A 16,510-nucleotide genomic window follows, 5' to 3' on the forward strand; every position below is an offset into this window, starting at 1 on the left:
GCCACGCTGTGAGCTGCCCTATAGACACATTTACTCTTTTTTTTTTTTTTTTTTTTTTTGAGACAGAGTCTCCCTCCCTTGCCTGAGCTAGAGTGCCGTGGCATCAGCCTAGCTCACAGCAACCTCCAACTCCTGGGTTCAAACAATCCTCCTGCCTCAGCCTCCTGAGTAGCTGGGACTACAGGCATGCGCCACCATGCCCAGCTAATGTTTTCTACATATTTTTAGTTGTCCAGCTAATTTCTTTCTATTTTTAGTAGAGACGGGGGTCTCGCTCTTGCTCAGGCTGGTCTCGAACTCCTGACCTCAAGGGATCCTCCTGCCTCAGCCTCCCAGAGTGCTAGGATTACAGGCATAAGCCACCACACCCAGCCGCTGGTATCTATTTTTATTCTTTGTGAAACCCAAAGCACTAGGCTATTCAGGGATACAAGCAGATATTCAGTGTTATGGAGGGAGGAGAAATTCTGTTTGGTACCCAGCCTCACTCACTGCCAAATACCCTGAATTGCTATAATTCTTTTATAATTCAAATTTTACACAATAAGTTCTTCTATCTTTGATAAGACTATTACTAATTAATCAGAAAAAGGTTTGAAAGGATATTTTCAAACATTGAAAAATATTTTCAGTCATAAATCAAAGAAAACAAAAAAGTGGGAAAATATCTTTAAAAGATTTTGCTTTGATTTTTAAAAGACCATCGTTGGCAGTACATACCTTTTTTAAAGCGTCCTTGAGCAACTTATATCCCTCACACAAGCTATGCTAACACTTTGCATGCACATATATTTAACACCTAATTTTCTGAAAACTCCATTGATCTTAAGATTATAAACATACACATTGTGTTTTCCCATAAGTTGCCAAACGTAGCTTCTCCCTACCCCCCACCAAAAATCAAACCCTTTTTCTCTTCAAGTTCCCTGTAATGAAGGTCTAAAATTGGGTTCATGATGGTGATGAAATTCTCATAATTTAAAGGACTACAGACTTGTAAGACAAGCTGTATTTATTGGAGGATGGGTGGGTTTTTTTAAGCATTTTATTCTTTTAAAGCTTAAGATTTCCTTTGTATCACCATCAAATTGGTATTAACTGACAACTGACCAACACTTAAGTGCACATATAGTAGTAACATTCATCGGGTGTCGGGCTGGAGGGAGGGGAGAGGGGATGGGTGTATTCACACCTAATGGGTGCGGTGTGCACAGTCTGGGGGATGGACATGCTTGAAGCTCTGACTCACGGGGGGCAACGGGAATATATGTAACCTAAACATTTGTATCCCCATAATATGCTGAAATTAAAAAATTATCTTCTTTGTAAACTCCTGTCTTTATTGTTCTTCTTTTGGGTGTGTTTCTCGAAAAGAGATTATATAGTTTATTCTATGTTTGGTTATACCATACTATAACCATTAGGGCAAGATCCCAGACAAAAACAACACACTCCTCAGCTCTTGTGGTCCCTGATGGAGCATGTTAAAAAGCCAGCCACCCTCAGAAACATTCAGTGATGACAAAGTGCCCACACTGTAACTGAACCTTTGATGTGCTCTACCTGGTACCCCCATTCCCTACACACACACACACACACACACACCCTTAAAATAACACTGTTCCTTGGGACCAGAGCTGATTCAAAGGCTGGCTTGTGTTTTCAGCAGGGGAGGCAGCACTGGGCATAGACTTGGAGTTTCCAGGCTAATTAAGGGAAATTTTCCCTGCCTGGTGAAGGCAAGGGCCTCAAGGCTCACGCTTCCTAAAATTTTGGACACCAAGTTAAATGATCAACAGATCTCTCCCCTCCAGCATGTGACTGACCCCCAAGACAGTGAACTGGGACCCCATTGCTCCATCTATATCATCTACACTTACATCCCCGTGAATCATGTATTTATATATATTGATATACACTTTTATGATGCATGTAATATATACTTCTATTTTAATTTACATATATAAAATGTAAAACTTTCAACCTTCAGAAGAGATAAATGGCTACCTCACCAACGACGTGTATTAAATAACACTCGTCAATCGCAGCAATCTTGCCCCAACTGACCAGGCCTAATGCTCTCAAACCATCACTTTGTGCACAGAAAACTAGAGAAAGTGTTTATCCCCTTTCACGCGCTTCGTCAAAGGCCCCGCCACTTAGGGCTTTCTGGCTGCTGTAAACTTTGGACCTGTTTGTCAGAAGATGTAAAATTAAAGTAACTTTAGGATACTGTATCCAGCGACCACAGGCCGCTCACTCTGTGACGCACGGTACAGGGAAGACCAGACGCCCACTGTGCCTGTCCTACTCCAGCTGATCCAAACTCAAAGCAACATTTTTCGGTGTGAAAAATTAGAGAATAAATGGAAGCAAGAACGAATGGGCACAGGCAGGAAAACCCTGCTAGGTTCGCTACGAAGGTTCCAGTGGAAGCGCCCACCGCACCAGGCGCCAAGCCCTGGTGTGTGACCTCACTAACCCACAACAGTAAGCACCCCTTCAAGGCGAAAAATCTGACACATCGAGGCGGTATCACAACCACCACCTCAAAATCCCAAAGCCGGGCTTCGGCAGAGCTGGGCACAGGGCTGAAATCCACTGCGCATGGCCCAGAGCAGCGACCAATGGGAGCCCGGTCTGCGGGAGCGGAGGCGGGGCTATGTCATTCCGAGGCCTGCGCGGCTTCCGGGAAGAGGTGGGACCAGAATTCAGTCATCGACCAATCGGAGGCCTCGCCGGCCGGTCTCCGAGCCAATTGCCTGCACGGGTGCGGGAGAGCTGGTTCAAATTAAGGACTCGAGGGGGGGAGAGAGGTTAATATGGCGGACGTGAGAGCGTCCGAGGGCCAGCCAGGGAGTAAGAGCCGCCCGAGGCGGGTGGGAGTCTGGAGGAGGGGACCGGGACGAGCAGGCCGGTCCCCGTGCGGCAATGAGGCTCCTCCGGCATTCCTCCCCCATAAACAAAATGGTACGTTGCAAGATGGCCGCCCCTCCCTGGTGGTACAACCCTGGGTGGACTGTTCCATTTGTGCGTTCCTCCCCCGCCCGTTGTGGTCCATTCCAGGCTGCGCCCTTATCAATTATGGGGTCACGTAGACTGGGGAGTGGGCCCTCCTGGGACCGTAGACAGGGGTTTAGTCACCCCTAGAATTATAGGAGTACACACATTGTGGGGTGGACACTCCTGGGGTTAGGCAGACTGAGGTGCAGGGAGGTAGGGAGCGCCCACCAGGAAGAGTTGGTGGTGGCAATGTAGGGACTAGGAGGGGACCTCTGGTTCCCTGGCTGGTCCGAGGTTGGGCCTGGCTGGGCAGTGTTTTCCTGTGCAGGCGGGGGTGGGGAGAGTAGGTGGGAAATGTGGTGGGTCGGGCCTCCAAGGTTGGCAGTGAGGGCCCCAGGAGCCTGTCACAGCCCTGGAGGGGTGTGGCTGAGCCCCCAGAGTGGACCTCAGAGGGGCTTTGCTGCAGGGGAGAGGAAAGAAAGGGAGTGTATTCTAGGTCTCGACCATCCACCAGTGGTGAGACCTGAAAGTCTGATGGAGGAGGAGGGAGGGGGGAATACTAGGCCAAGGGGATGATAGTTTATTTATCCATGTTACTCAGCTATTTCATAAAAACAACAATAATGCATAATTACAACATGTGTTAACCTCTGTCCTAATCACTTTCCATGAATCTAAGTCTTCACAACAACTTTACTACCTCCACCTTCCCTGTATGGATGAGAGAACTGAGGCCCTGAGAGGTTGCCCAGAGGAACCCAGCTGAGCAGTGCGAGGGCCAGCGCCAGCGGCAGGCTGTGCAGCTCCAGACTCTGGTCTCCCCACTGCTCCGTTCATGTTCCTACAGGTGTCTGCTTTCTCTGCTCACCCTGTTCTCACCCCATCCCCACCAGGACTGTGAGCACCCATTTGCCCACAGCATCAGTGAACGGTGCTGTTCCACGGTGGGCAGGTCTATGCAATCCTACCCCCAAAGGCCAAGGAAGCTTAGAGGCCAAAGAAGGAGGTTAACATCCAGTTTCTCAGAAAAAACAAACAAAAAAAAACATTTATTAGGGACTTATGAACAGAAGCCATGTCCCAGATGGGCACAAGAGAGATAGTATGGTGGATCCTCTTGGCCTTACTGCTCCCCCTCACCCAGGGCTTATATACCATAGGAAAGGAATTGGTAGGGCAATTGAAGTCAACCCCTCAGGGAAAGGCAAGAATGCTGTGTGAATCTGCCTAAGGGCAGGATTTATGGTAACAGTAGATAAAGTAGAAATCTAGAAGCATTCCTGGAACAGAGGTTAATCAGAAGTTTACATGGCAGATCAGCATTCAAGATAGAGTTGCTCTAGCCTCTACAGGTGTCCATCCCTCTGTGGGAGAGAGGGTGTTTTTCTTCCCCTGTTCCCAGGCAGGGGCAGTTAAGAGAGGCCCGGAAGCCATAGAGGGAGAAGCCGATTAATCACAGCACAGATTTCCATAGTATGCATTTATTTGCTTAGTGCATGCAGGGTCTTGGGGATTCTTCACTGAACAAGACAGACATGGGTCATGTTCCTGCCTGCTCTGGGGGTACGTTTTGGGAATTCCTGGTAGGCACATTTTGGTTGTCCCAATGATAGGGGTGTTTCAGCATCGAATGGGCAGGGGCCTGGAGCTGGGGCACAGCCCCACACCACCAAGACTTGTAATGTACATGAATGTCATTTCAGGGTGGTACGAGGAGGCCTCCCAAAATGTTTTTCTGGTTTTTTTTTTTTTTTTTTTTTTTGAGATAAGAGTCTCACTCTGTGGTCTTGGCTAGGGTGCAGTGGTGTCATCATAGCTCACTGTAACCTCAAACTCCTGGGCTCAGGCAATCCTCCTGCCTCAGCCTCCCAAGTAGCTGGGACTACAGGCATGCTCCACCAAGCCCAGCTAATTTTCTTTTCTGTTTTTAATAGAGACAGGGTCTTGTTCTTGCTCAGGCTGGTCTTGAACTCCTGAGCTCAAGTGATCTGCCCACCTTGGCCTCCCAGAGTCCTAGGATTACTGGTGTGAGCCACCACACCCAGCCTCCCAAAATGTTTCTTATTAAAAGGGAGCAATGGGTCTGAAGTTGGGAAATGATGCTTCCTTAGGTCGGGCCTGTCCCAGGAAGCCCCTCAGTCGAGTACAGAGGGCCAGGAGGGGCAGAAAGGTGAGCGCAGAAGGATGGTATAGCAATGTAAATTTTGCCATCTTGGCCTGTTTGGTTTTAAAGGACAGCAGTTGTACCCTCCCCATGGCTAGGTCTCCTCTGTGGACTCAATCAGTGGTGACAAGTGTGGAAGATGCCCCATGTCTTATTACTACTCAGGGCATGTGACCTGGAGAGCAGGATCTGGTCGACAATAGCTTCCCAACATGAAGCAAAATAAGCACAAGATGTAAACAGGAAATGATTCTCCATCTGGTTGCCCCCAGCAGGTTGGAGGGGTAGGTGATAGGGGAGCATGGGGGGGTGTAAGTTATTGTGTCTGTCCTGGTTCTTGGGGGCTCCTGGTGTTCACCCTATTACTAGGAAGTAAACAGACACTTCTGTTTCCAGCCTTGTGGACTGACTTATATTAGACCAACTCTCCTGCCGAGAGCAACCAGAAAAACTGGATTAAGATTCTTGTTTTTGTTTCTAAGTCTATTGCAAAGCCCAGGAGAACAAATTATCTTCAAGGCCATCAGCTCACTGCGTGCTGACATCCGGAGCAGAAAAGAGTTGATGGGGACACATAAAAGTAAAATAAAATAGCTCCAGATTGTTGATGCAGATCAACAGAGCAATCCAATAATATAGATAATATGAAATGATATTAAAATGATTAATAAAGAGCCGGGTGTGGTGGCTCATACCTGTAATCCCAGCTACTTAGGAGGCTGAGGTGAGAGGAGTCCAGCCTGTGCAGTGAGACCCCATCTCAAAAAAATGCTTAAGAAATCACTATTCCATAGTGGGAAAACTCCTATTAGGGACTAAAAGAACAAACATCTGCCTTAGGTTTTTTTATTTAGAGAAAAACATACATTTTTTTTCTTGACCCCCATGTGGCACCCCACAGGGTGGACTCCACCACTCACAAGCTGTGTGACCTGGGGCAAGTTACCCAGGCTTCTCGGGGCCTCAGCTTCCCCATCAGAGCAATGGGGATAGCAGTGGTGCTCACCTCATGGGGTTGCCTGGGAATGTGAGATAAGAAATGTAAGCCACTTAGAAAAATCTCAGAAGACACTAGGCCAGATTGGATATCATTATGAATCCCTTATTCGTTCCTTCAATACACATTTATTGTCTCGTTTGTGCCAGATGCTGGAGGTCTGCTTGGCACACAGTGAGTGCTCAATGAGCAGTGTTAAGTGAATGAATGCAACGGCTTTTTAAGGCCAAGTTGGGGCCCGCCCTAATCCACAGGTTGGAGGAGCTCCCGGCCTGGAGGTTTGACGGAGCCCGGTGAGTTGGGGCACCATAAGCTGAGTTGTGAGGGGGAGAGGAGGGAGGGAGGTTGGAACTGCCACACCAGAAGGGGCTTTGAGCCTGGGCTCAGGGAGAGGCTTTGGACCTGCAGGTGTGGGGAGCCACGGAGGTCTCCATGCAGGACTGGTCTCACGTGGAGATGTGCTTTCCCCTTTCAGGTACCTGGGAATGTCACATCCCAGACCTGCTCAGCTCCCCCAAACTGCTGTCCCTGTGCCTGAGAGCTGCATGTTCCCAAACGGCCTGCCTCATGGATGGGGGAAACTGAGGCCTAGGGAGGTATGGGGACTGAGCTAGCATTCACTTGGGGAAACAGTGTGACATTATCTGGAAAAGTTAGAGGTATAAAGCCTACAACCCACCAATTCATTGCCTATGTGGACCAGATAAGTACAGGAGCGAACACTGTAGCATTGCTCCCAACAGCAAGAACCAGAAAGAGCCCAAAAGTCTGTTACCAGGAGAATATGGATGCACGGGTTGCACACGCACACCACGGACTACTACACAGCAGTGGAAATGAACAACCACTGCTCTAGGCAAATACAAATCGTAGCAACAGCCAAGAGCGAAGGCCTGGAGCAGAGGGACGCACGCGTGCACTCGGACCCAGCCCGCCTGCCGTGCTCGCCGGGACGGCTGGGCAAATCATTTAACCGCTCCGGGCCTCAGTTCCCTCATTTGTAAAACAGACATGGTGATAGTGTCTATCCCACAGGCTGCTGTGAGGATTGAAATGATTTAAAGGATTTTAAATGTGTAGGGGACAGTGCCTGGCACACGCATTAAGTGCTATGTGAGTGTTAAGATAATATTAGAATGTCAGTGGGGAAAAGCAAGTCTCCTAAGATTATGTACTTTTAAAAAGTTCACAAACAACAAAAATTAAAGAAGATGATGTTGGCCGGGCGTGGTGGCTCACGCCTGTAATCCTAGCACTCTGGGAGGCCGAGGTGGGCGGATCGTTTGAGCTCAGGAGTTCGAGACCAGCCTGAGCAAGAGCGAGACCCCATCTCTACTAAGAATAGAAAGAAATTATATGGACAGCTAAAAATATATATAGAAAAAATTAGCCGGGCATGGTGGCGCATGCCTGTAGTCCCAGCTACTCGGGAGGCTGAGACAGGAGGATCGCTTAAGCTCAGGAGTTTGAGGTTGCTGTGAGCTAGGCTGACGCCACGGCACTCACTCTAGCCTGGGCAACAGAGCGAGACTCTGTCTCAAAAAAAAAAAAAAAAAAAGAAGATGATGTTTAGGCATTCTTATATGTTATAAAGTTCCTTTCTTTAAAAAAGAGGATAACAAGCAGAAAGTAATTTGGGAGTCGCAGAGAGGCAAGGGTGAGGGATGGGGAAGTGAGCCAGGGTACATGCGTTGGTGGCAACGTCTGCGCCCCGCTCGGGATAGGGGTGGGATCTGGGGCTCGCTGTGTAATGAAAAGGAAGACTTCAGGACTAGGGCCTTGGGCCTCGGCCTCAGGCTAACTGGATGCTCTAGGTAGGAAGGAGTCGGCCCTGCCCCATGGCTCTTCCCTGCCCCACAGGGAGCCACTCAGAGGTGTGCAGATGGCTGGGCTCTCACTGCCAGCCAGAGGGAGATGGGTCCCAGAGAGTAAGAAAGGAGGAAGACAACCTGAGCTAGTCAAAAAGATGAGTCTAACCCGTCAAAAGGCTTAAGAGGGTCCGAATCTAAGGGAGGAGGCAAAGCCTGTCCTAGGGAGGAGGAGGTCAGGCCCACTGAGGGGCCCCCCAGAGGACTTGTTTCCCTTGTGGTTTTTTTGCACTTCCTGTTCCCTTGCTCACTGCGGAAGTTCCTCTTCTTACCCTGCACCCAGAGCCTAGTTGGAGAGGACAAGGGCAGAAAGCACCATGAGTGGCGGAGGCAGGCCTGGGGGCCGGGGAGGACCCGCAGCTCAGCAGAACATACCCTCCACCCTCCTCCAGGACCACGAGAACCAGCGGCTCTTCGAGATGCTTGGACGAAAATGTTGGGTGAGCTGGGAATCTCCTGGCCCTCCCTGTCTCCCTTCCTTTCCTCTTCTTCCTCCTCCTCCCTCCTCATCTTCTCCATCCTTCCCTTCTCCTGCTGTTTCCTCCCCCTCCTCCTGTCCCTCTCCATCATCTCCTCTCCTAGAATCCACTCATCATCGGCCACCCATCCCAGGAAAATCTCAATGTCTACTCGCCTTCCTCTGGCTGCAGCTCTTCCTTCATGCACATGACAGGCACGAGGAAGGAAGGACCAGGTCTGGCTCCAAGACCCTCTGGCTACCCTTAACCAGACTCCACTGACCCTTGCTCTCCTCTCCCAGACCCTAGCCACTGCAGTTGTTCAGCTGTACCTGGCGCTGCCCCCTGGAGCTGAGCACTGGACCAAGGAGCATTGTGGGGCTGTGTGCTTCGTCAAGGATAACCCCCAGAAGTCCTACTTCATCCGCCTTTACAGCCTTCAGGTGACCACCCCACCCCCGGACTCGCAAGCCAGTTCTCAACCTGCAAACCCAGATCTGTGTCTGTGGCACTGAGCCCTGGGACCAGATCAGTGAACCCCTGAGACCCAGAATGAAAGCCCTGTCAAGATCCCAAATTCTGGTTGGCCGTTCTAAGTCTACAGTGCTGACCCAGGTGTCTCCATATCAAGATCTCTCAACCTTCAAATGTTAGCTCACCTCCTAAGCCTAATCTATTCTACAAATCCAAAAATTGAGCACTATATTTATGCCTGATCCTATTCTAAACTCAACATTTTTCATCCCAGGAATCCCCCATAAAAACTCCTGAACCCCAATGTTTGCCTAGCTCTTAAGTCATAAATCTGTTCCCCAAACCCCAAACCTGAGTATTACATTGAGTCTTTTTTTTTTTTTTTTTTTTTTTTTTGAGACAGAGTCTCACTCTCTTGCCCGGGCTAGAGTGCCGTGGCATCAGCCTAGCTCACAGCAACCTCAAACTCCTGGGCTCAAGCAATCCTCCTGCCTCAGCCTCCCGAGTAGCTGGGACTACAGGCATGCGCCACCATGCCCAGCTAATTTTTCTATATATATTTTTAGCTGTCCATATAATTTCTTTCTATTTTTAGTAGAGATGGGGTCTCACCCTTGCTCAGGCTGGTCTCCAACTCCTGAGCTCAAACAATCGCCTGCCTTGGCCTCCCAGAGTGCTAGGATTACAGGGGTGAGCCACCGCGCCCGGCCTACATTGAGTCTTGAAGTCCAAATCTGTCCTTTTAAACTCACAGCATGGACCCCAGAATTCCCATTAAAACTCCTGAACACTCAAATAGTGACATAGTTCCTATGCAAAAAATCTGTTCCATAAGTCCCCAACCTGAATTTTCCAGGCTTAAATCCCAAATTCATCCTTCTAAACCCATAAAGATGGACCCAGCATAACTTCAAGATCCCAAGGCCATCAGATATTGACCAAACTCCTAAATCCATACTCTGTTCTACAGACCCCAAATTTACATGTACCTTAGCTGGACTCCTCAAAACTCCCAAGTCTGTATGTCTGAACCCCAACTCCTAAATACTAAAAGCCTACCTGCCATGAAGTGGAAGTGGGTGCAAGATTGAGTCTATGAATGAGCCTCAGTTTCCTCGGACTGGAGTCCTACATTCTCAAATTCACTCCCCTAAACCCCACATCTAGGGCCCTGAACCCCAAATCCAAATCTTTCACAAAAGTAGCTGACTCCCAGACTATACCCCAACCCTCCACATCTGATACCTATATCCCAACTCTGATACTGAGCTGAAAATCTCCAAATCAGACCCTGAGACCCCAGATCTGGACACCATGCTCCCTGCCCAGATAACAAAGGCCTGCCACCAAGGGTACACCTCAGTGCCAGCATGTCCCCTACCCTGCACCTCTCCAGGCTGGCCGGCTGCTCTGGGAGCAGGAGCTGTACTCACAGCTGGTCTACTCTACTCCCACCCCCTTCTTCCACACCTTCGCCGGAGATGTGAGTGACTAACCAACCCCTGGGCCTCAGTTGGGGTGTGGGGAGGAGATGGAAAAGCATGGGGGGCCTGGAAGGCTGCTGACCCCAAGGCATGTGCAGGACTGCCAAGCAGGGCTGAACTTTGCAGACGAGGGCGAGGCCCAGGCCTTCCGGGCCCTGGTGCAGGAGAAGATACAAAAAAGGAATCAGAGGCAAAGTGGAGGTGAGGAGGCTTAGGGGAAGAAAGGAAGTTGGGCAGAGGTGAGTGCAAGGGTGGGGAGCTAGAAAAGCCCCCTCTCATGGTTCCGGCTCCCAGTCCACCTGCCATCTCTCCACAGACAGACGCCAGCTACCCCCCCCACCAGCACCAGCCAATGAAGGTGAGTTCTCTAGTGCAAGTACTAAGTAGTAAGGGGCTAGCCCAGAAACCTGTGGCAGATTGTGATAGCTCTCTATACACTCCATCTTCCCAGAGAGAAGAGGAGGGCTCCCGCCCCTGCCCCCACACCCAGGTGGAGACCAAGGGGGTGAGTACTGATTCTTTCCTGTGCCTCTGGCTGAACGAATGTGGGGGGAGTGGGTGGATGGATGAGTAATTGGGTGGGTACGTAAGTGGGTGGATGGCCAGGTGGAGGGGTAGATGGGTGCATGGGTGAATGGATAGGCAGATGGATGAGTTTATGGATGGATAATTGGGTGAATGGACAGGTAGAAGGATGGGTATGTGGATGGATGAGCAGGTGCATGGACATGTGGAGGGACTGGTGGTAGATAGATGGCTGAACGGGGGTTGAATTGATGGGAGGATGAAAGCATAAATAGATGTGTGATACATAGATGGGGATATAGATGTATAGGTTAATGGATATGTGGATAGATAGATGGATGATTGAGTGAATGAATGAGTGAATGAACAGTAAATAAATGACAGCAGTGATTGAGTGAATGATTGAGTAAATGAATAATTTAACAAATTAATTAGTCAATGAGTCAGTGAATGAATGAATGAATACTTAAGTGGAGGCCGGGCGCAGTGGCTCACATCTGTAATCCTAGCACTCTGGGAGGCCGAGGCCGGTGGATCATTTTGAGCTCAGGAGTTCGAGACCAGCCTGAGCAAGAGCAAGACCCCCATCTCTACTAAAAAAATAGAAAGAAATTATATGGACAGCTACAAATATATCTAGAAAAAAATTAGCTGGGCATGGTGATGCATGCCTGTAGTCCCAGCTACTTGGGAGGCTGAGGCAGGAGGATCGCTTGAGCCCGGGAGTTTGAGGTTGCTGTGATGTAGGCTGATGCCATGGCACTCTAGCCCGGGCACCAGAGTGAGATTCTGTCTCAAAAAATAAATAAATAAATAAATAAATAAAAATAAAAATACTTAAGTGGAGCCGGGTGTGGTGGCTCACACCTATAATCCTAGCACGTTAGGAGGCCCAGGCAGGAGGATTGCTTGAGCCCAGGAGTTTGAGGTTGCTGTGAGCTATGATGACACCACTGTACTCTAGGTGACAGAGTGAGACCCTGTCTCAAAAAACAACAAAACAAACAAACAAGAAACTTAAGTGGTAAGGATGAGTGAATGAATAAATGGATGAATCAGTGAATGTATGCATGGTTTGTGTGATCCACCCACTTCTCCATAGACCCTACTTGGACTCCTCACCCACTGCCTCCATGACCATCTCTCTCTCTCTCACACACACACACTCCCCCCAACACTCTTCCTATTTCCTGCCCGTATGCTTTGGTTGGTAGGTAAGTGGAACAGTGGTCCAGCCACCCTATTTTCCCCACAGGTACACCAGCTGGCCCACTGGCCCTGGGGCTGGTGACAGTGGACATCCAGAACCCTGACATCACAAGTTCACGATACCGAGGACTCCCAGCACCTGGACCTGGCCCAGCTGATAAGAAACGTTCAGGGAAGAAGAAGATTAGCAAGGCTGATATTGGTGCACCTTGTGGATTCAAGTAAGAACCTTTCCCCAGTGGGCGCACAGATCCCTGGGGGCGGAGGGACATATGAACAGGTGGACAGCTGAGTGGATGGAAGGATGGGCAGATGGATAGGTGGGTGGGTGCAGGGCTGGGACTAGAGAGAGGTAAATAAGGCACCTAGGGTGCAAAATTTAAGGAGGTAGTCACTCTCAGGGTCATGCCACTGTAATTCGTGACTCTGAGAGTGAGTGCCTCCTTAAATTTTGTACCCTAGGCATCTCACCTGCCTCACCCTAGTCCCACCCTAAGTGGGCTGGTTGGGGAGTGGGTGGGTGGCTGGATGGATATATGAATGGATGGATGAATAAATGAGTGAATGGGTTGAAGAATGTATGGCTAAGTGGTTGGATGGACAGGTGGATGGATCTATGGGAAGCGGGTGTGTAGATGGATGGGTGAGTGGATGAGCATGTGGACAGATTGATAGGCAGGCTGATTGGTTTGCAGACAAGCTGGATGGGGATGGATAGGTAGACAGACAGGTGGATGAAAGGACAGTTCAGTGGATAAGTGAACTGAACCGTGTAGTTGAATGGGTAGAAAAATGAGTGGATGGAAAAAGGTGGGCACATGGGTAGATGGATGGGTGGATAGACAAATGTGTGTGAGGACAGATTGGTGGGCAGATGAGTAAACAAATACATGTGCATGTGGGCAGATGGTTGGAGAGAAAGATGTACGGACAGATCTGGGGTCCAACAGATGAATATAAATGGATAGGCAGATAGATGAATGAGTGGTTAGTGGGATCCACCCACTTCTCCATAGATGGATGGTAGATGGATGGATGGTAGAAAGAGGGATGGGTGGACAGATCAGCACCACAAACTATGGACTCCTTCTAATTCCATAACTCCTGCTCATACTCATTCACTCATTCATTAATTCTGGCCCCTCAGAGTCCCTCTGGGCAGGAGAGGGCAAAGGGCTTCACTAGGAAGGGAGGGAAAAGGGCAGTGGGGCTTCACTGTAGTCTTCTCATCTCCCCCAGACATGTCAGCCATGTAGGGTGGGACCCCCAGAATGGATTTGACGTGAGTAACTCCGAAGTCCCCTGGACCCTACTCAACCCACCCACACCCTTCTAGAGACCACTGCTCAGACTCCACCCCCAGATCCCACCCTTTCCACATCCCTCCCAGATCTCTCACTGGGATGGACCCAAGATTAATCCATGTCCTTTCCCTCCTCACTTTATTCTTTTACCCCTGCCCCGGCCTTTTCCTTCTGAGCAGGTGAACAACCTCGACCCGGATCTGCGGAGTCTGTTCTCCAGGGCGGGAATCAGCGAGGCCCAGCTCACCGATGCTGAGACCTCCAAACTTATCTATGACTTCATTGAGGACCAGGGTGGGCTGGAGGCTGTGCGACAGGAGATGAGGCGCCAGGGTGAGCCCCACTTCCATACATCCCCTTCTCCAGCCCTGGCAGCTGATACCTAAGAGATACACTGAAGTCACTCAGTCCTCATGGGAATGCCTATACTGCCTGAATCAGGAGTTGGGGCACCCATCGTACGAATGAGCAAAACTGAGGCTCGGAAGAAAATAGTAATCACAGCTGTGTGTTATTTTGCCCCCACAGATCCGCTTCCACCGCCCCCACCGCCATCCCGAGGAGGGAACCAGCCCCCACGGCCCCCTATTTTGGGGGGTAACAAGGGTCGTTCTGGTCCACTGCCCCCTGTACCTTTAGGGGGTGCTCCACCCCCACCAATACCCCGGGGACCCCCACCCCCAGGCCGAGGGGGCCCTCCACCACCGCCCCCTCCAGCCACTGGACGTTCTGGACCACCTCCTCCTCCTCTGCCTCCTGGGGCTGGGGGCCCGCCCCTGCCACCACCACCTCCGCCACCACCACCACCACCACCCAGCTCAGGGGATGGGCCAGTCCCTCCCCCACCCCCACCTGCTTTGGTGCCTGGGGGGGGCATGGCCTCTGGTGGGGGTCGGGGGGCACTTTTGGATCAAATCCGGCAGGGAATTCAGCTGAACAAGGTGAGGATGGGCAGGATGGAGGATTGGGGCTGTGGGACTCTGGGGTGTCCTGTACAAGTCAGGATATTGGGGGGCTAATGCTGGGACTGATGGGGGTGCCAGGCTTTTGGGGTTCAGTGATAGGGTTGGGAGGTTGGAAAACCTCGAAGGGGATTGGAGTGTGTGGGAGAGATAATGGAGACGGGGAGGGGAGAAATGCTCCTCTACCAGGCCCTGAGCCCTCCGTGCTGAACCCTACTTGTGCAGACCCCTGGGTCCCTCGACAGCTCAGCGCCGCAGCCGCCACCCCAGAGCTCAGAGGGGCTCGTGGGGGCCCTGATGCACGTGATGCAGAAGAGAAGCAGAGCCATCCACTCCTCGGGTGAGCCGATCCCACCAGGGCTGCGAGCCTGGTTTCCATGGCTAGCACTGGCCTGAAAACAACCCCAGCAGTCACCATCAGTAGTGACATTGGCCCCATGTGTTGATGACAGTATTAACATGAATCTTGTATCATTCTCCTATTTGACAATGTTACCATTGTCACTATGTAACAATAATATAATTAACTGTATCTTTGACAGTAACATTAATGCCAGGCTGTGTTCATAATATTAACATTAATCCCATATGTTCAGTGCTATTAACATTAGCCTACTGTGATGACAATATTGTAAAGAATCCCAACTCTGTTAACTATAACTCATTATGTGATAATAACATTATAACCCAATCTTTTTATAATTATGTTAATATTAATTTCCTAATGTGTCAATAATATTGTCATTAACCCATTATATGAGGATAATATTAATCTCAGCCTATTATGTGACAATAATATAATTAATTCCAGCTTTGACAATAATATTAACATTAACCACAAAGTGTGTCCATGAGATTAAGATGAATCCACTGTATGATAATATTATACGGACCTCATCTTTAGACAGTGATATTTCTACCATTAACCCCATTATGTCAACAATATTAGCATTAGCCAGCCATGAAACAATAATAAATTACCCCACCTTTGCTAATAATGTTTAAATTTGCCCCATTAAGTGACATACAGTAATATTAACCCTTTGCGGGACAATATAACCAGATTTTTGACAATATTAACCTCAACTCTACCTAGAACCCAGACCCTGACTATAACCTCTCTAGTCCTAAATGGAAACCCTAACTCTCCCTCCGCTAGCTGGAGACCTCAGCCCCCCAGGGCCATGTCCTCACCTCCCAGGTTCTAGGAACCCCCCCACGCTGCCCTGCCTGAGTCCCACCCCACATCTTTCTCTTCCAGACGAAGGGGAGGACCAGGCCGGCGATGAGGAAGAGGATGATGAATGGGACGACTGAGTTGCCACCCTGTGCTCCTGCCCACCGGCCACAGCTCCCATTCCATCTGCTTTGGGCCACCATCTGCTCTCTGTTTCCAGGGCCCCAAGCCCTGTTTCTCTCTCTTTTTTTTTTATGGAGACAGATTCTCACTCTGTCTCTTTGGGTAGAGCACTGTGGCATCAGCCTAGCTCACAGCAACCTCAAACTCCTGGGCTCAAGCGATCCTCCTGCCTCAGCCTCCCAAGTAGCTGGGACTACAGGCATGCACCACCATGCCCGGCTAATTTTTTCTATTTTTAGTTGCCTGGCTACTTTTTTTTCTATTTTTAGTAGAGACGGGGTCTCGCTCTTGCTCAGGCTGGTCTCAAACTCCTGACCTCAAGGGATCCTCCCGCCTAGGCCTCCTAGAGTGCTAGGATTACAAGCATGAGCTATTGTGCCCGGCCCCCAAGCTCTGTTTCTTCCCCATCAACCCTTCCAATGCTGTTATCCTTGCCTGGCCCCCACAATCACCCTAGCAATACCCAGTGTCCTTTTTATACAAAAGTTGTCAGTTCTCATCACTCAAGGATTTTTAAACAAAAATAAAAGAATTGTCTTTTTGTCTCTACATCTCAGTTTGCTTACTTTCCAAATGTGGGAACTTGGGGTCTCTTTCCCTCAAAGTCCCTTTTATTCACTTATCCCATTTTATTTACTTAGCATTACATGTATATAGTCATTTCGTCCGTGTTTCTTTGTTTCCTTCTGCCCTTCTGTCTTT

General features: G+C 49.6%; 1 protein-coding gene across 1 annotated transcript; it reads left to right on the forward strand.

Annotated features, from left to right (window-relative positions):
* Nucleotides 1-8,297: 8,297 nt before the first annotated feature.
* WAS (WASP actin nucleation promoting factor) lies at nucleotides 8,298-16,293 on the forward strand. The gene is made up of 12 exons (XM_069463230.1): nucleotides 8,298-8,472; nucleotides 8,793-8,933; nucleotides 10,361-10,447; nucleotides 10,547-10,649; nucleotides 10,765-10,806; nucleotides 10,900-10,953; nucleotides 12,229-12,403; nucleotides 13,422-13,464; nucleotides 13,666-13,819; nucleotides 14,015-14,427; nucleotides 14,674-14,788; nucleotides 15,710-16,293. Exons 1-12 carry the CDS (start codon nucleotides 8,350-8,352, stop codon nucleotides 15,763-15,765), a joined length of 1,506 nt encoding a protein of 501 aa, XP_069319331.1. The 5' UTR covers nucleotides 8,298-8,349; the 3' UTR covers nucleotides 15,766-16,293.
* The last annotated feature ends 217 nt before the right edge of the window (nucleotides 16,294-16,510 follow it).

This window comes from Eulemur rufifrons, chromosome 30 (assembly GCF_041146395.1).
Source record: "Eulemur rufifrons isolate Redbay chromosome 30, OSU_ERuf_1, whole genome shotgun sequence".
Lineage (NCBI taxonomy): Eukaryota > Metazoa > Chordata > Mammalia > Primates > Lemuridae > Eulemur > Eulemur rufifrons.